Here is a 22566-nt window from a genome sequence, read left to right on the forward strand (position 1 = left end):
AGCTTCTTACTTGTTGCATTTAGTCAAATCAGAAATGCAATCATGATGCAAGAAATGCAAAAGAAATGATGCTGTGATGCCTACTTTGTGAAAGTTTCATAAAACATCCCATTCCATAACTGATTTTATCATATATATGCAAATGATGCTCACAGGAGATGCAGGATGTCACAACTTCCCTTAATTAGAAATAGTTTTAAAAGACATCACATAATGTACTCACTACTTCTATTTTTATGTCACTTTTTATCTTGAAAAATCCCAAACCACTTGCAAGACTAAAATAAAGAGATGGTTAGGTCCTGATGTGAAAATATCCACATTAGGGATACATAAAAATAATTTTGCATGAGGAATTTGAGGACATGAGCTGAACAATACTGCCCAGTAAGAATTGCACGATATTTTTTAGACTGCAAGAATGTAAGTGGTCAGTATCATGGGATCTCTTTGTCCTGTAAGATGATGAGTTTTTTTCATTCAGAAATGGTAAGACCCCTGCATCTATCATTTTCCATCTGCTCTTCATCTCAGTGACTTCTAGCACTGGTCTGATACCTACTGAGACAAGAGAATGGCACCTACTTTGTGATCTGAAATATCTGCATTCTCTCTGGGACATCCCCAGTTTATTCAGTGGCAACTCTACTGAGCTCACAAAATTTGACAAGGACCACTGGCCAGGACACTGTGGCTGGAGACAACAAAACGCAGCCATCAAATGCAATTGCACTCTCTGTTAAACAGCAGGTGTTCTTAACTGTTTGAGTAGGTCTTGCAGCTGGCAGTCTTGCTGTGGAACTATTAGACTGACACAGTTTCCAGTCTTTTTGACTGTTAGGGCATCCTCTTTAACAGGAACCTTTTTCTCCTCTCTACTTGACTCAGATCGATTACAGTCTGGAATGCAAACAGATTCTTCACTGTGAAGATACAAAAAAGAAGTTTTTCAAGTGTGTATATATATGGCCAGGCAAAACAGAGCTGAATACTGTACAACAAAATACAGTTGTTTGACATTTACATATACTTTTCCGGTCTTCAAAATTCTGTTTTATAGTGATTGCAGATAGCTTTTAAATAAAGACTAAATATCACTGAAGGCAATGCAACGTAAGAAAAAAAATCCAGATAACACACGGACAAGAAACAATTTGAGCTGACAAAAATTGCATGTTGTGTACAACACTGATTAATATTCCCCAGGTGTGTGCTATGCAGTGTTAGACTTGATGGCCTTATGTATATGAGTGAATGCTGTACCCAAGGGGAACATAACACTCTGCAAGTGTTTCACTGAATACCTTCCTGCAATGATAAAATTCACCTGTGACACAACACTTTTGAAAAGTGAAGGTATAATTTGGTCATACTGTGCTGTAAGGCTGCAGTTATAAATACATTACGGGGGTTGATAAGGAATGAGTAGATCATTTAATAAATGGTAAAATGGTTCTAACTTGTGGTGGAATGTAGCATTGTGATAAAATGCTTATTAGGAGTATTGTTTCATGAAAGATTATAACCATACATGATGTGCAGCTTATTCATTTATGAATTAATATAACTGGAGAAATAGATTTTCTGTCTTATGGGAGAGTTTAACATTTGGAAATCTGACTGGACTCAAAATGAGATGAATAGCTGAAATCTCCAAGTATTTCACACAATTAAATATTTCAATAGAAAGGCATCAAAATGGCCATATTGAAATAGTTAATCCCAGTAACATTGAAAAAAAGTATTCTTTAAACTGTAATGTTGGTGTTTAATGTCATGAAATATATAACAGTAAAAAAATAGAAAGTATATAAATTAAAAAAAAAAAATGGAGAGAATGATGAAAAAGATATTCTAAATTCTATTTAAAATGAGTTTGAAACCTTTCCTTAAAGCCACTATAAAAATTGGCACGTTCCTACAAGATATTTTGATTGAGAAGAATCAACATTTTCATATTGAAAATGTTTTTATCAATCAGGTTTTCTTTGCCCTTTCTTAAAGTTCATTTGAGTAAACTTAATGTAATCCCTCCCTAATACGTAGTGGGACTACTCTTACTCCAAGTTTGAATGCTGTGCCTCTTCATCTGCCCAACTGTCTTAATGAGTCAGGTGTAAGGTTTCTCCTCCCCAAAGCACCATATTACGACAACATCACACAGGACATGTGGTTTAGATCACTTGAATGAACATGGTGCAGGGTTTTTTTGGTGGTCACATGGAACATAGAAATCAGCAGTGGCAACATGTTTTCTTTTTTTCTTTTTCTTTTCTAAACGTAGTTTATGGGATGCACAGGAATTACAGACAGAGGATCTGGCCTGGCATTGTCCAGGGCTGCTCCTCCTGTTCACAAGACATATCACACTGCCCTAAGGCCACTTGCTGTTTGCTTACCTGGTCATTGTAGCTCTCCCACCATTCCCCATACTCCCTTTTGGGGTGAAACACTCTATTTCCGACTTGTGCGGGGGGGCCAGTCTCCTGCCTTTGTACCTAATAAATCACGACAACAACAGGAGCAAACAGAGAGAAGTGATTGTGTGCTCAGCTTTCTGTGACAGCTGCTGTGCAAAGGGCCATGCACATGAATGTTGCTGTGACAGTGCTGGGGAATAGTGTAAAGCAGCTGTGGGAGCAGTGGAATGACTGCATAGAATCCCAGACCTGTGCTAAAGCAAAGGATAGGTGCTCACCATTTTCTTTATATATATTTGCAAAGAAGGAACCAAAAAATTCTACAGAATAAATAACATGCTAACCTTTTGTCTTCAATATTTTTTTGAGTTAGACCAAAACACATGGCTAAACAGTCTGAGGAAAGCAACACTTAAATTAAGGGTCGGTGAGAAATCAGCTGGTGGCCACATTCTCAATCCTAACTTGATCTTCTTCCCTGATCCTACTTCTCTGTAGCATTTCACTTGTTTCACTTTTCAAAGCAAGCACCTGTGTAACTGATTGCTTGGGTAAAATTTGGGTGGGCTCACAGTTTATTGCTGTGAATGGGCCTTTCTCTCTCCATTAGCAATAAACGAGGTTAGATGGCTCACTGGGATGTAGACATAAATTCAAGTGAAATCAACCCCAGTCCTAGAGCCCAGTGAAGTACTACATGTATTTTAAATAACATAGCTCACACTTAGATGAAAAATTCACTTGGATAAACAGTTTAATACTTGAGGATCTGATTAAACCCAGGATAGGATACCAGGATAAGACTTGATCATTGTTTGTTCACTGAACACTTACTTGGGATGTGAGCGTTGAAGAGGTCTTATGCTGACTCTCTTCCCAGTAGTGAACTACACACTAATTGTACAAATTCTTGTGCTAGAAATTGAAATACCTGTTTAAGTGCTTTAAGAAAATTTGGGCAAAATACTGGCAGGTGCCTTCTCAAAGAGTTTGTGATATCCCATTCCCAAATTCTATGAGCTGCATTGTGGGGATTTAAGACACTTCTGTGGGGAAGCTTGTGCATTTTACACTGCTAACATTACAGAATAAATGACTTATTTGTTGCTCATTTATTACCTTGATCTAGATAACAAAAGTACCTTGAAGAGAGCTACCCTGCAAAAGAGAAAACCTGAGTACACAGAAAGTGAGACTAAACATTGGATGCAGATGTAGTAGGCCCTCAGAAGCAGTCTAGATTGCATAAATAACTGAGGAAGAAGCTTAGTGAATCTGAGAATGAACTGGAAACAGTAAAATGAGGTGTGCTCAGTGCAAAGTCCTTTCATTTACAAGTTATAACCTTACGTAAAGGAGGAACAACTGGAATTTTGCAGACTAGCTACAAAGGTTTTAAGGCAATCCAGGGTGTGGTATATGTAGCACTCCCAGATAGGCATGAAGCTCTCACAGGACACATATGTATTAAATGCAAGTTGATTCCTAGAGCAGAGGAAAAAGCGGATGGGCTTAGAGAGTAGATAAATGCACTGAAAACTACAAAGGAAGTCAAATTGGATCATACAGACTCAATTGAGGCAGCCAGAGAAAAAGAGCAAAGAGAAAGGAACGTGTAGAAACTTCACAGGAAAGAAAAGGAAATAAAGTTGAGATGAAGGTGTTAGACATTAAAGAAAGTAAAGTTTAGGAAGAGCAGGAAGGAAACACAGTTATGTTTAGACCCAATAAACAAAAGATATATTTTGCCTAGCAAGACAGAAGGAGAAAAAAGTCAAAATTAAGAGAAGGAATTTGGAGGACCTAAATGCTCACAATAAATTGAACTCTAAAAAGTAACCAACAGAAGGAAACAAAAGATAAGTGTCCTTGGTAACTCCATGCCAAAGAACCCCTGATTCAGATGGATGTGACCCAGATATAGAAACTCCCCAAACTGTCCATCCTACATTAGCATAAATTTCACTGCCATGAAAGTCAGCAAAGGGACTGCTATGAATCTCTCAAGTTTTTCCATCCACTCAAGAGCAAATTGCAACATCAGAAATAGTATGTTGTCACATAATGCCTCAAAGTCTTGAGCCATAGTAACTGCTACAGTGCCATTCATTCAGTGCTAAATATCCATGTAATTATGAAAACAGTGGCCAGATCCTAATCAGTCCTCCTAGTGTGGAACATGCATTGAATGGACGCTGCAAAATTCTTTGGATGACCATTCTGGAAAGGCACACCAGGGGTTCTGTGTAAAATGGGGTTTCAGCTTTCAGAGCAGATAAAGAAAATTATTTTTCCTCAGAATGTCTTGCATTAGAAAAGTGTCCCCTTCCAGGTTGTTAAAACTAAGGATTGCTTTAAAAGATCCAGTCTGTTGAGAAGAAAAATTCTCAGACGTCTTTGCAGTTTATATAAAAATTACTAATGTGAGAATTAATTGGGTATTTTGTCTGGTGTATGGACGAGGCATAAAACACTACAGTGTGAGCAGCATTTGCAAGAACAGATTTATTTTCCCATTGTCAATTCCAGATTTATATTTTGGTTAGAAAAGAGAAAGAAGACTTTGATTTTGTGCAGAAAGGCAGCTTCTAAATTCTGTTGAAGGATTTAAAATATTTTGGGTCATTTTTAGGGGGTCTTTTTGGGTCTTTTCATTGGATATTGTGGGCTGTGTCATTATTTTTGCACAGGGGCGAATTGTCTTAAGAAAAATGCTTAATGATAAATACTAATATGTTTCCTAAGTGTTTCTCAGTGACAGGAGATTTGGGAAGTAATTCCCACTAATTCAGTCACTGCGGAGCCTGTCTGTTTGTGAGATACTTTGTTACATCACTGTACCTTACACAGAAGTGCTCTGTACTCTCCAGAATGGATCAGTAGAGATAAAGAAACTTAATCCTGGGCTGAAAAACCATGTCTGTACTGCCTTGGCTTTTAGTGAACTCGATGTACATGTGATATATGGCAGGAAACACCATTATGACTGCTCAGGTTTGCAGGACTTCTAGACCTTTCCTTGCTTTCTTCACCTTCCAACAAAACTCCTCTTGTAGACCAAAATTAATGTATGCTATGGAAAACAAAGGGGGAATATGGAAATCATCATCCTGAATGAAACCAAAAGTGATTAACTAAAATGGTGTAGAAACCAGATTTTATGTATAGGTGTAGATATGTACTTTTTGTTTGTTTGTTTGTTTGGTTTGGTTTGGTTTTGGGGTTTTTTTTTTCATATATGGGCTCTATTAGACTATGCCTAAACATTAGGTCCAGGCACTGGTATTCTGGTGGTCCTGCCTTCACATTAGGGCGAGACCCAGTTGTGCTTATGGCCCCTCCTGCCTCTGCTCCCCTGGTTTCCATGCAGAGGGCCTTGGATGCTTTGACCAGTAGTCATTCCATATGGTTGTACATCCCCTATCTGGAGGATGTTGGCAGGCCAGACTTAGAAGCTGTGCCATAGCCCACATTTATGAATAGTTTGGTCAAAGACTATCAAATCCCTGAAAAAATAGTCCATGCGTAGAATGTGGGTAGTACTGCACCAATTCTGTTAAAACGTTCGCATTACACAGGTTAAGAGACTACCCAAAAGAGAAGAGCTTGCAAAAGCAAAAAGTAGTTGTTTCAGACAACCTGTCCTGTGGGAAAAAAAATCCCAGCAATTAGAAATTGGTTTCTATTCTTAGATATAAGATTTTTTTTCTTACTTTTTCAGTAAAAAGTTCAGCTAACTAAAGATATCTCAGGGTATCTTTTCGGGTTTTTTAAATGCAATGCAAAACAATGGTAATTTGTTAAGTTGGAGATGGAGAGCTGCCATCAATCCCTATTTCAGATGCAATCTCACACTGCCATGCAAAATGTCATTAATTTTTGAGCACTAAATGTATGCTTGGCACTGTTAACCCTAGAGGAACAGAGTTGCTCTAATCAACACAGACATAATGTCCTGATGAAACTGTACCTTGCAAGGGTGGAAAAAAGTTATCTTTCCACAGAAACACTTAAGAAGAGGGAAGTTGTACAGCCCAGTCTCACTGTAGGCAATAGCTAATCATGGTGCTCACATTCAGTATTTCAGCGACTAATTCCTAAGATCCTTCTTAATTAAAGGGATTCCAGGTTTTGGTCTGAGATATTGAAAATGGAATCATGGGTCTAAAACTTTTTCTGAATCACACTTTCCCCCCCAAGTAAATAATAATCAAGGCAGGTAATATCTATTATTACAGTGCCAAACCTCTCATTTGGCTGTTTTGGAATAAACTTGAAACAAGACATTCTAATCCCTGAAAGATTAAATTAATGAAGGAGAGGAAAGAGGATTCAGAAAGCTTTACAGTGTATTGATGAAATGCTGTCTTTTTGCTTGCCATCAATTTTTACAGTCTTTTCCATGTACTTTTTCCTGGAATGGACAGATTGCTGATTGCTACAAAGCCATTCACCTTTCCAGACCTAGTTATATATTTTAATTATCAGATCATACATACAAGCAGTATTTTTCACCTGCAATATTCCTTGGTCTTGATATTAAGAAATGATGAAGAACTTGCTTTTCATAGCAACAGAGTTAAAGGTGGTCTTTAGATTAGGTAAGACAATATGTGTATAAACACTTCTACATAAATCCTAAAGAACGAAATATGAAAAATATTTAGGGTTGTTAGTGTAAGAGCTGCTTTGAACTACAAACATACTTATTTTTGAAAATCACTTCTGTGAAATGGGTCATTGTATCTTGACATTGGCAAGATCTTGGCATTTTGGCATTGGAATGGGCTGCCCAATGAGGTGGTGTATTCATTGTCCCTGGAGGCTTTTAAGATGCGACTGGATGTGGCACTTAGTGCCATGGCCTAGTAACCACAGTAGAGTTGGACTTGATGATCTTGGAGGTCTTTTCCAACCCAGTCGATTCTATGATTCTATGACATTGCATCACATTGCACTGAATATTTTTTAAATGGTCTCAGTTTATTATGTGACATTTCCCCATTTATATAATGGCTAAAATAAATATTATTAACCATGCCACTTTTTGTTCCTTTAAAAAAGAAATCAAGATAAAAAAAAAAAATCTCTTGCTAAATAGCACAATTTCAGCAAGCAAAGTTTCTTTTCAGCCAAACTCACAATTTATTTTTCAAGTGCAACATAATCTTTTGCTTCTTTTAAAGCTTATTCTAATTAAGAAATCATGTGAAATTGCAGCTGATGAATTAAAATGACATTTTTGATGGAATGATATACAAAGCATTATAGTGGCTCAAGGGAAGATTAGACTGATAGCAAAATATTACTAGTCTGTTTATTTCCCTTGTTCCAGAAAGGGTTTTCTGTAATATTGGACAAACCATTGTACAGGATTTTTGTACAGTAGGTCTTCTTTTTACAAAAATTCAATATATAATGCTATAATTAAAATTACAGCAGATCAAAAGAGCCTTGTGTTTATATATTTTAACAGACATCTACTTTAAATTTCAGTCACAGTTAAGAAAAAGTATCTGTAATCAAATGCTGCTCTCAGTCAGATGAAATTCCAGCTTTCTACCAGTCCACATCGACATTCAGGATACAAGTACAAATACCATTCATTATAATTCATACAGGTGTTTCCATAGTGGCAGACTGGCTTGTGTATTGGTGGACCTTGGAAAGAGGGTGTATGTCCCAGCCTTCTCTTTATCAAATTAATTAATGCTTTAATTACAATGCCAGTTCCTAACAAAGTTTGCTATGGAAAGAACCAGAAATTCCTTTTGTAGACAAACCTGGTAGACAGGATCTACATCATGCATGCTAATGGACATGAGACCGTCTGTGTGGACTGTCAGGGTGCTATTCAGTATGTGTGATAAGGACAATGTTGATATAGTATAGGTGGTATTTATTTGTCATCAGAATTTTGAGTGACAGGCTTGAAGATGAAAAAATGTAAAAGGGATAGACACTGATGTTAAAAAGTAGAAATTCTTTCATCTCCTAGATAAATATAAAACTCTTGGGATCCATATTCATTGTTCCTTCCTTTTCTTTTTTTGTAGCACACTAGCAAAACTGTGTTTTGCAATCTAGAACATATTTGGGTAATGGTAGGCAGGGAACTGTTCACAAAGTCATTTAATTTGCACAGTTCAGCTATGATATTTGGTTCAAAATGACGGTGATGTTGTCTTAAAAATAATTCCAGAAATTAGGCTCGAATACACATGCTCAGTTAATACAGCCAAACATTTTATGTCAATCATTCAATCAATCAATCAATCAATCAATCAATTAATCAGTATTTTAATTAAATTTATGTTGGGAGGAAAATTCAAAACAACAACACTAGCACCATACACAAATTAAAAATCATTGTAATCTGGGCATTCAAGAATATAAATTCATTATACAGATGGCAGGCTTTAGCAGCAATTTATCAAAATCTTTCAGTAATACCTTTCACTGAATGTCATAAAATATTCTTCAATCATTTCACAATGTTTGAAGTTTAATTAATCACAGTATCAAGCTTGTCCAAAAACACACCAAGACTAAATTATTTAGGGAAAAGTATAGAACTCAAACCATTCAGTAATCTCTCAATCTAATTTTTTTTCAGGATATTTGATTAAATAGCTCCAAATGATCCATTTGGGAATGGATTCATTAATAAATGCAGACTAATCCATCAAAAGGATAATGTCTTTCTCTGAAGATTCAAACTTTTTTATCCTGCATGCATCAAAATTCTTTTCTAGGAAGACTATAAAGCAAACAAATAACATTTTGTTGTATCACTATGCCTAGATATTTGTTTTTTAAATAAGAACAGTACCCATTGAGCCAAACTTTCACCTCGTGTAAATTGTTATCTGCTTGAATGACATGAAGTCATGTAAAAATAGTGTGGCCAGCAGGACTAGGGAAGTGATTATCCCTCTGTACTCGGCATTGGTGAGGCCACATCTTGAGTACTGTGTTCAGTTTTCGGCCCCTCAGTTTAGAAAGGACATTGAGGCACTGGAGTGAGTTTAGCAAAGGGCAACGAGGCTCATAAAAGGCCTAGAAAACATGTGGCATAAGGAATGGCTGAGGGAATTGGGGTTGTTTAGCCTTGAGAAGAGGCAGCTCAGTGATGACCTCATCACTCTCTACAAGTACCTGAAAGGGGGTTGGAGAGAGGTGGGAGATGGTCTCTTCTGCCATTCCTGCAGTGAGAAGACTAGAGAGAATGGTCATAAGCTGAAACAGAAGAGATTCAGATTTGATGTTAGGAAATTTTTTTTCACTGTTTGGGTGGTCAGGCCCTGGAATAAATTGCCCAGGGAAGTGGTGGAGTCACCATCCCTGGAGGTGTTTAGTAGGCATTTGGATCTGATGCTAAAGGATATGTTTTAGAATTTAGGGTTTACAGCTGAGTGGCAGACTAATGGTTGGACTTGGTGATTGTAGAGGTCTCATCCAACCTTGATGATTCTTTGATTCTAAGAAGCTTACCCCTTGCTTTTTTTCCCCCATCGTCTCGTAATACAGAGCCATCTGAGCATTTTTGTGCAATTTGTAGCCAATGGTCTCATCAAACACGATTTATAGAAATTAACTTTTGTTTTGGTGCGTGGTGATTTTTCAATGACATCTTTTGCCTTCCAGTAATCTGTGTTCCTGTTTTGTACAGCACTTTCACTTTTCAGTTTCCACAGGGATTTATTGCCCTGAGGTGAGCAATGGCTAAAAGCTGGTCACTGCTACAGTTCAAACATAGTGCTGGTCATTTCTAGAATGTAACTTACTAAGCATTAGTAGTTGTCCCAGTTCACATTCTTTGATAATCTCCCTATTAGTTCTCCATACACAGATGAGTTCATTAAAAACACTAAAAATCACAAGTATATTATTTTTTTGCATTCTATAAGTCTTCAAGATTTCAAATAAAGCCCCCCGTCTCTTTCCCCCTTCCCCAGTGGAATAAAACCATAATTGCAAAGGTCTTTTAGTGTAAAGTAATTCTAATAGCCTGATAAATGGGGTACTTGTGAAATATAAGACAGGCAGGCTGGAACCTCTTCTCTGCTATTGCCTGGCACTAAAAATCATTTTACTTTATACCAGCCTAGAAAATAACTCTCCATTTTTTCCAATCAGTGTTTATTTTATACAACACAGGTTATGAAAATTGTGAGTATGAACCTATAACCCATACCCTGACAAAGTCTGGCAAGTAAAACTTTTTACAAATTATTTCGAAGGTAAGTGTAGTGTTCTTTTATTATCATTTAAAGTGTGGCAGAGACATTGTTCAAGCTGCATATAAATGAAGACAAAATTGGCACTTCTACTATAAGAAATGTGTTCCAATAGAATATGCCGTGGCAGAAACCCACAATTGGTATATTTCTCAATGGGCATACACACAAGGAATATGAACCAACTTCAAGTTTCCACAAAACTCCGCCAGTTTTTCTTGTACTGCCTCTTCTTTACAGGACTAAAAGCTCCATGTCAAATGACAGTTCTATTTCATCTCCCAGCGACTTATCTTGCTGAAGTGTAGAGAATTTGCATGTCTCCCATTTCCATCTGAAATCCTCATGCTGGTAAGGCACACATACGCTAAAAACATTTGATGGCAGCTTGATGGCCATGACTTCAAATCTATCTTCTTATTCATGCATGTGTGTTTCAACCAGTGAAAATTTGATATCTGGACAATGGGAATCGCATGGGCTGCATCTTGGGGCACCCTGGCATGGTGTGTGTGACAGTGGCAGAGGTTTACTCTCATGGGGATTCTAACCTGTCTGGAAAATCAGTGTTTTCCCAGGACTTTCCTAATAATACAACATAGCAGTAATCAAACCTTGAAGAAGTCACATCTAAGATTGCTCAAGTTCTAAAGTGGAATTTTTCATTCACTTTGGGGTTTTTTCAGTACTTTGTATGGGTTTCAATCATATTCAACATTAGAAGGAATGTTTGAAAAATTTTCTGAGGAAAAAAGGGTGGATTTTTTTGTGAAATTTCAATTCAGATTTCTGAAAAAGCTCATTTCAAGATTTTGGTGCTGACATGTGGCATGTTGATACGTGATATAATACTTATACTGTAATACTTTTAAACCATGAATAACAGCTTCTAGGCTGATGCAAGCATATTTTCTTATTTTGTGGCTATTAGCTCCTTTTTGAATTGTAACGAAACAGATATAGTCAGTCATAAGAGGGGAAAAAGCAAGAGAACAGATTAGGGGGCAAACAGCTGTTCCTTGCAGAAACAGAACATGCAGTGTGATGGTAGACACCTGTTTCCAAAATAATTCATTATGGCACAGTTTGGGACTGCCTGATGTAAACACTAATTACAGTCACTGGTGGTCCAGGGCTGAATCCAATGCAGTGGAAAAAATTTACCTTGCTTATCATGTTTACCTCATAGAAGACAAGGAATGGCATTTAACAGCATGTAGTTCTAGACACCTGACTGCTTTTTTTGATGTGCCAGTGTAGCACTTGAGAGGGAGAAACCTGATTCTTAGGCGAACGTGTGATAATCTTTGTCTAAGATGAGTAAGATAAAACAAAGCAATAGTGATTTATATAGTAAAAATTCTGTGGCTCCCCCGAGGGTGAGTGTTAGCTCAGTAGAATAAGGGATCCCCAGTCTTGGATGAAAGCTGTCAGTCCTATCCCTTCTGCAGATGTATACAGAGCAATGCCTGGTTCTGCAATCACACAGTGCTAGGCAAGCTTCTTAAGAGGACAAGAGACTACCATCAAAAACAAGTTAGGAATTCATTTTGTTTGACAGCAACAACTTATGTTTCATTATTTAGGAAATACTGCATTACATAGTAAATCCAGGTGGAACTAAGTATTGCTGACACACTAGGCTTTAATCTCAATGAGATTTGTGAGTTGCTGTGGATAAGCATCTATGATAAGGTGCAAAAATTAAAGTGCACATTTTTTCTGTTGTCTGGTATTGTGCTGTTCACAAATGTATGGAGGAATTATGTGCATACTGTAGACATACAATGTGTCCTGAATCTACCTAACATCTGACTTTGCTGGGGTTGATTCTTTCCTTTGGAGTGATTGTAACTACCTGCCTGGGTTACAGATTGAAAGTACTGCTCAGATTTTTGGTTTAGTTACTTTCAGCAATCCTAACTCATTTAGAGTGGATAATTATTTTATTTTGTTTCTGGGGAGTACTTTGGGCTTGTACGGGGCATAAAGCAACTTCTGCCTTTTGAGAATATGGCAGAAGAAACCTAAGTGAGTCCTACATCATCACAGGGAGAATGGCCAACTGGCAGTTAAAAAACACTTTAGCTGCCTAATTACTTTCTTCTGCCTTTCACCATTACTGCAAATATAAGTAAAAGGGAATGCATATGAACTAGGCCTCCAATTGACAAGCAGAGAGCCTTACCTTGGGATTGCAGTGGTATTTTTTGATCTCACTCTTATTTCAGAGATTCCCACCTCACAACCTGCACAGCTCTGCTGTTTTTGTCACAGCTTGATCTATAGAAGATGCCAGGTTCTTCTTGATTTTCCCGTAATATTTTACAGGCTGAAACAGTGAAGAAGTTTGCTGCTGAAGCAACCAAGGAACCTTGAAGGTGGTTTGAGGACCTCCAAAAGAAGCAGCTAAGGGCAGGAACCAGTGGGTCATCTATAACCAACAGTGGGAGAATTGGAGAGATGGAGCATTGTCTGCACTGTGAAGTTTTGGAAGAATTTAAAGGCCAGAGAGAAAAGATTGGTAAGATTTGAAAGACTTGAATAGCACATCTGTGTGGAAGTGACAGTATTTAGGGCTGGTTTTAACACTATGTTGTCACTCATAAAGGTTTATTCACTTAAAGGAAAGAAATCTTGCTTTTCTGCAGGTAGTTTTAGGGAGATGTGTGTGTTTAAAGGGTCAGTATATGTAAGCTTGGAAAAGGGAGCATCTGTGGTTTGGGCCATTTAAAGATATGTTCCAAAAGTGGTTAAATTACTGTGTGAAATCCAGGGCTAAGATATTAGAAAGCTAAGAGAAACTTTGGAATGTATACTCTACTCCCTAGGTCAAGGTAACATGATTGGGACCTTTTGATGTGCAGTCCTGACTAGAAATAAGATAGTTGCAGCTCTTATAGCACAAATATACAGTCCTTATCTGGTCTGGGATAGTGTTTTTTGAGAATTAAGACAAGATTAATTAGCCCTGTAACATATGTGATAATAATTCCTGGAACCTCAAGTTAAGATTTACTCAATTTATTTATGGACTCCTTAATCGCTATGAAGTGAACTCGTAGGTAACTGGAAGCAGAAGGTCCAGATGCCTATCTGCACAGGTTGTATGGCTTTGGCTCCAGCTGCATAGTGTTTAGTATTCTTCTTTGTAGAGTCACTTCTGATAATGTCAGGTTTATTAGCCCTGCTTTTATATGAGGGCAGCATATACTTTGGTGAGTACTGCTGAATCACAATAGCCTACATGAAATGGTTTGCATTTCACTCAGTAATGAATAGTTTTAGTCTTTCCTACATTTTTCAGTTTGTGAAGATTCATTCCAACACATAACTACAGCTTGCCTGAGTTCTCTTAATTGAAGAACACCCCATGCAAAAAGTCATGTAGGACGCTAACAGATGCATTGCTTTATTTAGGCAAAAGCAGTCTTGTTATCTGTCATTTTGCAGCTGATGTGAAAGCTCTGAATTGTGTGTTGGCATTATCTGTTTGACAATGATTTGATGCGATACTACATTGTGCCATAAATTAGTGTCAAGAAGCAAAATGCTAATGATAGGGGCCCCACTATGCACTGGTGACTTAAATAGCATGTTTCTTTAAAATTCAACAGTGACTCATCCTCTTTTAAATAAAACCCCTCCGAGCTATTTAAATAATGCAATGTAGCTCTAGTGCCTATTTCCTTTGATTCTCAATACTTCAGTGTTTACTTGAATAACTATCCAAACAAGCTTTTGAGCATTGTACTGAATAATACCTTGGACCATATTGCTTTGTGCCGCAAGACTTTTTCAAAGAAATGTTTGAATATTGAGTAAAATGGTGGAACTCTGTTTGCTCATTCTCTACACTAAACAGAATTGAAGCTGACAGTGCTTTTCTGTTCTTTCTTGGAGAGTATGAGAATATATCAGACCTAGATGAAGTCCTGAAAAGCATTTCAAATTTACTCAGCATCTTTTAGGACTCTCTTTCATGTAATCAAATTGGCATTGTTTAGAGTGTATTTCCCAGGATGAATGGAATCAGTCTGCTCTTGGATTCTTAGACCTTTCAGGCCACACACTAACTGAGCACTGCTAAACTCACTGGCACCATTGCAGTTTAAGCAGCTGAGGATTTAGGCACATGTATTAGGAGGGTCTTCTTTGTTGCAGTTTTATATGTTACATTGCTGATGACATAGGTTTTTCTCCAAGTTTCCTATGAAATGTTCTAGTTCTTCATATCTAGGCAAAGATGTCAATAGACCAGCTTTGTGCTGCTGTTTTCATTCCTACACACACATATTGGGCACTCTCAATACTCTAGGATTGAAGATGTTCCCAAGACAGTGCTATTGAAAAGAAGTTGTTGATTATGATCTATTACATTCTGCTAATACCTCTCTTCTGCAGGTATTATCTACACATTGAGGCATATAAAGAAATAGAAACAGAGTCCTCAAAAAGAAGAAAATGCATCTTGTCTTTTAGAATATTTAAGGGTACACTCCTTATATTTCAGAACATACAAAGATTTTAGAGCAATATCTTTCCAAACTGGGCCTGAATGGATGGAAAAAAAAACCCCTTCCCAAGCCCAAGATCTTCCTGTCATTTATAACTTCATCTTGTTGAGTAAAAACGTTGTGAGATGGCAAATGAGTTCTGCAGCAAAAGTGAGGGGAAAATAATAATGAACTCAAAAAGGAAGAATGCCCTCCTATTCAGGAAGTATTATGAAGAATGCCTCTTTTAGTTGGCCCAGAAGTTGTTATAGGGCTTCTAATTTGAACACCTCAGATCATTCATACATAAAGATGTTGCAGAAATGGATATTTCAGTCAACCATCACTTAGGCTGATAAAGGATTTATCATTTTAAAATAGCATCCTACCCTGCACCTGGAAAGGAACTGGAAAAATATATAATTAACTGATCATAGGTATAAAACATCTTGTAATAGACTGGACATTTTTGTACTAATTCAAAGTCTCTGAAAGAGAAGCATTAGTAATAATTTGACAGAAACAAATCATCACTTTGGCATAATCTGTCCTGCAGGTTATTTCTAGACTTTATTAGACTTTACTAATAAAGTCCTCCCTCAAGTCTACATTGTGGTTCATACAAAAACGGAAGTACAAATTGTCCTTGTTCCATGCCAGCTCCAGGTGTGAACACTGGCATGTCTGGAAATATTCATATTATCAATCCTAAAATCCAGGAGTGTTTCAGTGAGGAGGAAAATCTTGTTACTTCCAGGTTAGACATACATAGGTGACGAATGACAAAATTGTTTCTCTGTACCTTCTTATAGACAGAATTATTTGTTTACCCCAGCAGTTAAATAACCCAAATTGTCCCCAGAGCACCTATATCAAAAATGAAAGGGATCAAAAGATGAAAATGAACCACTGGGCTGGGTGCACACCTATACAATTTATGAAGCAGGGCAGTGTTTCCACTCCTGCACTCTGCTTTTTCTTTAGTGTAATCATTTACTGTAATCTTTATACACTGGACATACAAGTTACCTTCATGATCACTGAATTCAAATAATGCTTTAGGAAGAAACAAAGAAATATCTCACAAGGGAGCATTTGTTCAATGGCAGGAAGGGTAGACAGAGCAGGGCCTGTGAGCAGCTGAATTTGTAAGAGTTAGGAGGATGCATACAGAAAAAGGTATCAAGAAAGGTAAGGAAGAGAAGATAGATGACAAAATGAAAGATAGCAGGAGGAGATAATACAAGAAAGGAAAATTGAGGGAATAAGATATAAAAGCTATAACAGAAGAGTCATATGAAACAAATCCTCAGCTGTCTGAGAGTGGCTGCTCACAATGACATTTGTGTTTATTATTCCACCTTGATTACGTAGCACTAGCAACAGGCCTGTTGTCTTACTGCTGTGACTAGGGGCAAAATACAGACACTATGCAGTTCATTTAAGGGAAAGACATTGTAAATGAGTGCGTTCAGAACAAGGCAATGAGTTATATTTCTTGTTCTCTTGTTTTTTTTCTTCCTGAAATCTTGTTCATCTCCCTAGATTAGTGTACAGTTGTCACAGCTGGTACTTCCAGCTTTGTGATTGTTTGCCCATTTCTTTGTCCCCTGTGTTTGCACAGCATTTTGACTAAATCAAACCCAATATTTTATACATGTAACATTGCCTCTCCCAGTGCAGAGGCAAAGGAAAATAATATATTTCCCTTTGTCTTTCCACTATTAGTAACTCTCAGAAGATCATTATTGCTTCCCCACACTCCCACATTAGAAAACTTTACCTAAGGGTTTCACCAGATGATCCCCTTCTTTTCCACAGGTTCACCAGGCTGCTTGAGCGACTTGCAGCTGAAGATGACTTTCCATCTCCTACATGCATGCGGACTACAGTTGATGTGGTGAATGCGCTGCGTACGTTTCTTTCTGGCTTAGCAAGGATGATATAAACCTTGGGCACAAACATACAGCCAAGGGCCACTGTGGCACTCAGACTTACTGAGAAACACATGGTGATTATCTTGTAGTTGCTTCCAAAATATATTGGCACAAAAGCCAGCCAAATGATGCAGGTGGTATACATTGTGAAGGCAATATACTTTGCTTCATTGAAATTAGCTGGGACATTTCTTGTCTTAAATGCATAAAAGGTGCAGCTCAAAATTAATAATCCATTATATCCAAGGGGAGTTACAACACCCAAGTTGGTGGTGTTACAAATCAGGTAGACCTCTCGGATGCTTGGGTAATCATGCATTATATCTGGTGGCTCCATTATAAAGAGGGCAACAATAATGCCTAATTGTATACATATCAAGATAAATGCAATAACCAGTTGGGCACAGGCACTCATGAATCTAGGTTTCTTTGTACAAATTTTCTTCTTGCTTCCAGCCAGGATTCTTGCAATGCGGTTGGTTTTAGTTACTAGAGCAGAATAACTCATAGCTGGCGAGAGGCCGATGCCAATTCGTTGAAGGTAACAGTAAATCTGTTGAGGCTTTGCAATGAGACAGAAAGTGCACAAGTAACCCAAGCAGATGCCGGCTAGAATGATGTAGCAAAGTTCTCGGCTGGATGATTTGACCACTGGAGTATCACGGTACATTATGAATATAATTGTAACAAACAAGGTGGCCAGCAGACCCAAGCATGCAAAAACAACTGCTGCAATTGGTTCAGGATCGCCCCATCTGAGATACTGGACTGGGATGAGGTCACAACCTATAGAAAGAGAAAAAGTAGAAAGTAAACCCAAGTATGTAGTAGTGAGATTCTTTAATGACAGTTACAGGTTTTCCTGATATTTCTCTTCTGCTCATCTTTCAGGAAGCTGCCATTATACTGAGTGTAGGCTCAGATTATATTAATATAATGGCACAATAAGTACATTGCAGTGACAGCTTATTTCAGTAATACACTTTATCTGGAATATAACATGATGGCCAAGCTGATTAAGATAAGTCACCTTTCACAGTGGTATTTGCTTCTATAGAATATAGTAATTTATAAACAAATTTCAGAATCAAATTGTCTTATCTCAGTACAAAGAGCTTCAGAGTTGTCTGCATACTATTTGCACTTGAAGGACCAGATCTCAATCCTACTGATTATATTATACACTGTGAAGGATGTTGGCATTTGCTTAATGATTAAGGAAAGGAGTCTTGCAGATTCTAACTATCGAGAAAAAAGTGTGCTTCTTCCTCAGACATGCTACATTTTTTTCTAACAAAAATTTCTAGAATCAGAATTGTAAATAATAGGTAATTTGGGATGATACATCTTGCACTTCTTTGTCTATCATTCATACTTTTTAAATTACTGGGAAATTAAAACCTCTTCTAACTTCTGAAATCAAAATGAATCTAATAAATTAAAGACAAAGTGGAATTAGCAGCGCAACTCATCTAACGACACTTGGTTTTCAGTCTTTGTGTAGGTTTTAATAAGTCATTCTATGAACCCAGGTCATAGGAAGTCAAAAAACATTTCATTCTACAGTGTGACAATCCCTTCTCCATCCCTCCTTTCTTTTTTGCATTATGGAGCCTGGATAGGTGTCATATCTCTGCTTTCTGGCTTGTCCATGATCTCTTCCAGGATTCCTGAGCAGTTCAGGTTCCCCAGTCAAGTTCATTGTGTGATCAATACTACCCACATACTCTGTGTAGTGCTGGTTGTATGCTGTGTAGAGATGTTTCCTTTGAAGACTTAGTGTAGCGTGGGCAATTTCAGTGCCAAGAGGAGACATGCTTCTGTACTAACAACTTTTGGAGCAGCTCAAACTCCCTCATTTGCTGATAGTATTGCTCTTTCAGTCAGAGTTTAATGGACTTCTGATCCCCGATACCCTCACTTCCAAAGTCCTCATGGTCAACCTTGAGTTTCTCCTGATGTTTTCTACCAGCGGCTGCAGGTGAGACTATGCTCTCCAGCTGAAGTGTAGAGCACATTTTGCACAGCTGGTCCTGTCCAGGCAGGTCCAAGAGCTATCACACAAGCTAGTTCCTGTTTGATGTGCTCAAATGCTTGCTGTTCCTCAATGTCCCACTCAAAATAGTTCTTTTGGGTCACTCAATAGTGACTTGGGCTCACAAGCTGATTATATTCTGGAACATGCATTCTCCAGAACCTTACAAGGCCTAGGAAAACTTGTGTTTCCCTCTTTTTAGCTGGTGGAGACCTAGTTGCTATCTTGCTGACCACATCCAGGGGCACATGATGGTGTCCATCATGCTGTTTTATTCCCAAGAACTGAATCTCCTTTGCAGGTCCTTTGACTTTGCTTCCTTTTATAGCTAAACCAGATTTCAGAAGAATCTGAATTACTCTTTTTCCTTTCTTGAGCACTTCTGCTACCTTGTTGCCTCATGCAATGATATCATTAATGTATTGTAGATGCTCAGAGGAATCACCCTTTCCCAGGTTAGTCCATGACAAATGGTAGGGCTGTATTTCCACTCCTGGGGCAGATGATTCCTGATATATTGGGCACCCCTCTATAGGAAAGAAAATTGTAGCCTGTACTCTGCTGCCAAAGGAACTGGAAAAAACACATTGGTAATGTCACCTGTAGCATACCACTTGGTTGCCTTTGACTTCAGTTCATATTGGATCTCTAATATGTCTGGTACGGCAGCACTCAGGCTACACCTCCATCATCCATCAGACTTTTGTACTGGTCATATGGAACTATTAAAAGGTGAGTGAGTCTCGCTGATCACTCCTTGGATACACATATGATGAGTCAGCTCATGGATGGGAGCCAGGGAATCTCAGTTCATGCAATATTGTGACAAGTGCACCACCCTGGAAGCACCTGGCACATGCTGTTCTTCAACTCACAACAATCCCACAATGAAGTGATCTTCTGAGAGGCCAGGCAGGGTAGATAGGTGTTTGATCTTCTCTGTGTTCACAGTGGGTACTGCAAAAACCCACCAGTACCCATTTGCATCCTTAAAGTACCCTCTCCTGTGCAGTCTATGCCAAGGATACAGGTACCTCTGGGCAAGCACAGTGGGGTGCTTTTCCCACTTGTCCCCTGATAAGCTTGCCTCAGCCTCCCATACAGACAATTTGTGGCATTCCCCTGTCACTCCAGAGATCCAGATGGGTTCTGTGTCCTGTTGCACTAGAGTATACCACACCAGTGCCTACCAAAGCCTTACACTTCTGTGGATCTGATGTGCCAGGCCATCAAATCCACACAGTCCTGTATTCCCAGTCATCTATTTCATCCTCTGGACTGAAGGTAAGGACCCTTTATTCCTGTTCCTGGTCAGAGTATTCACTGTCTGACCTTTGCAGTGCCAGACCAGCAGTCCCCTTATCAAGATCAAGGGAGGTAATTTCAGTTCTTCTGTGTTTAGGAGATGCCTTCTTGTGTCTGTACAGCAACTAGACTGACAGGCATTGTGGATGACCCCTTCTTAACAACTATCTTCCCTCTCAGTTCACATACATGGGTTTTCAGCTTAAAGGTGAGTTCACCATCCCACTTCCTCGTGTCCTCACCCTGGTCATGCAGGAGGAACCACAGTGCACCATATGGCATGTGCCTGGAGCTCCTTTTCCCTCTGATCAGTGCAGGAAAAGACTGATTTCTTGTGGTGCCCCTGACATCTAAGATGCTGACCTGTAGGGTAGAGGAGGTACAGAGATTTTCTTAGAGTTTTGGAGCCAAGAAGGCACTATCTCAACAGTTGGTGTATCCATATCCAGGGAATACATTGCTGCCAAGTGTTTAGAATACGATGCTGAGGCACTTTGAATCAGTTTTCCACATGGCCTGTGGATCTTTGGAGATCTCATCTTTGTCTAGATTACTGTAGATGGCTTCCAGCACTGCTCATTCTTTCAGGTACTATATTCCTTCATCTATGGTAGTCTCAGCTGTGGGGCTTCCCTACCTTCTAATTGCTGACTATCAGACCCATCATCCCAGCTTTGGATCAGCCAGGCAACAATCCACTCACCTGGATTGCAGCTGTAATCTTTCACATGTCTTGAAGTTCTGATGAGGTCAGAGACAGCATTAACTTCAGATTCCTGTGTGAATTCTCTCACTCTTTCATTCAATTTCTTTGTCAAAGGACCAGCTTCTTGGTCAAACCTTTTTTTCTTTCTCCTCCTTTACTAATCAATGACATGTACCCATTGTTCTCCTTATTCACTCTTTCTCTACTGGGGCAATTACTGTAGTTGTTGTTGTTTGGGTTCCTACCTCAACCACAGTCCTCTGATACTGTCTCAATAGTCACAGGTCAGGCCCCAGTACAGTGATAAAAGATGCAGGTTTTCATTGGGGTGTGCAAGGCATCTTTCTGTCAGATTGAGTGTCAGTTTGCTAGGTTTGCTTGCCTGTGCAAATGTGAAATCACAGGATATGAGAGGTAATAACAGTCCTAGGAACCTACTCTGATCCTTCCACACACCCTGCCACCCAGGGACAGGTTGCCTCAGGACACATGTCTGTTATTGCCTCACCCAAAATTTGCCTTCTCTTACACAAGAAAGACACCAGATTTCACAAAACTCACAGTATGGTAACATTGTTAATTAGTAGTATTAACAATAGTAGCTCAGATAAGAGTGAACAAGGACCTCAGAAACCTGCATAATAAAAACATCCATATCAGAACCAGGTAGGAAGAGGGAGATATAATCCCTCATCCTCTCTACAAGATACCTCAGCACAGCAAGGCCATCAATGTCAGGGCAAAGCACATAATCATTCCTGTATGAACATGTTCCCAAGCTCAGTGAAATAGAGATAGGCACTGCAGCCAACAAACTCTGTAACAGCTTTCCAGTACCTGAAGGGAGCTGGAGAGTGACTTTTTACAAGGGCATGTAGTGATAGAACAAGGGGGGATGGCATAAAACTGAAAGAGGAGAGATTTAGAGTGGATATTAAGAAGAAATTCTTTACTCTAAAGGTAGTGAGGCACTGGAACAGGTTGACCAGAGAGCTGTGGATGTCCTATCCCTGAAAGTGTTAAGGGCCAGGTTGGATGGGGCTTTGAGCATCCTGGTCTAGTGGGTGCCTTATTTGCTTATGGTGGGGGGTGTTGGAACTAGATGATCTTTTAGGTCCTTTCCAACCCAAACTATTCTTTGATTCTATGATTCTATGATTCAACCCCTTTCTAGCTACACATGCAAAACATAGGAATGTGAGGGCTGCTATGTGGAAAATGAACTCCATCTCAGCCAGACCCAAAACAACAATAATAAGGGGGAGGACCTTGGTGTTCTGGAGTGCAACTTCCTGACAATAGACATGCTGACACTGCCAGCCAGGGCAGGACAGCTAAGAGGAGATGATGGAGTGGAGAAAGTGCAACTAAAAGTTCCCCCATACTTGTGTTGAGCTTGGCTAGACTTGATTGCAAAATCTAAGTTG

At 38.7% G+C, this 22566-nt stretch overlaps 1 protein-coding gene across 1 annotated transcript in view; it reads right to left on the reverse strand.

Annotated features, from left to right (window-relative positions):
* The window catches only part of GRM5 (glutamate receptor, metabotropic 5), a 255586-nt gene that overhangs the window by 7635 nt on the left and 225385 nt on the right, over positions 1 to 22566 (reverse strand). The window contains exons 8-10 of the mRNA XM_009075716.1: positions 16940 to 17879; positions 2400 to 2498; positions 762 to 923 (exon numbers count right to left, since the gene is read on the reverse strand). Coding sequence (XP_009073964.1) covers positions 762 to 923; positions 2400 to 2498; positions 16940 to 17879 — 1201 coding nt within the window. The remainder of the gene's footprint in view (positions 1 to 761; positions 924 to 2399; positions 2499 to 16939; positions 17880 to 22566) is intronic.

This window comes from Acanthisitta chloris, unplaced genomic scaffold (assembly GCF_000695815.1).
Source record: "Acanthisitta chloris isolate BGI_N310 unplaced genomic scaffold, ASM69581v1 scaffold355, whole genome shotgun sequence".
NCBI classification, from domain to species: Eukaryota; Metazoa; Chordata; class Aves; order Passeriformes; family Acanthisittidae; genus Acanthisitta; species Acanthisitta chloris.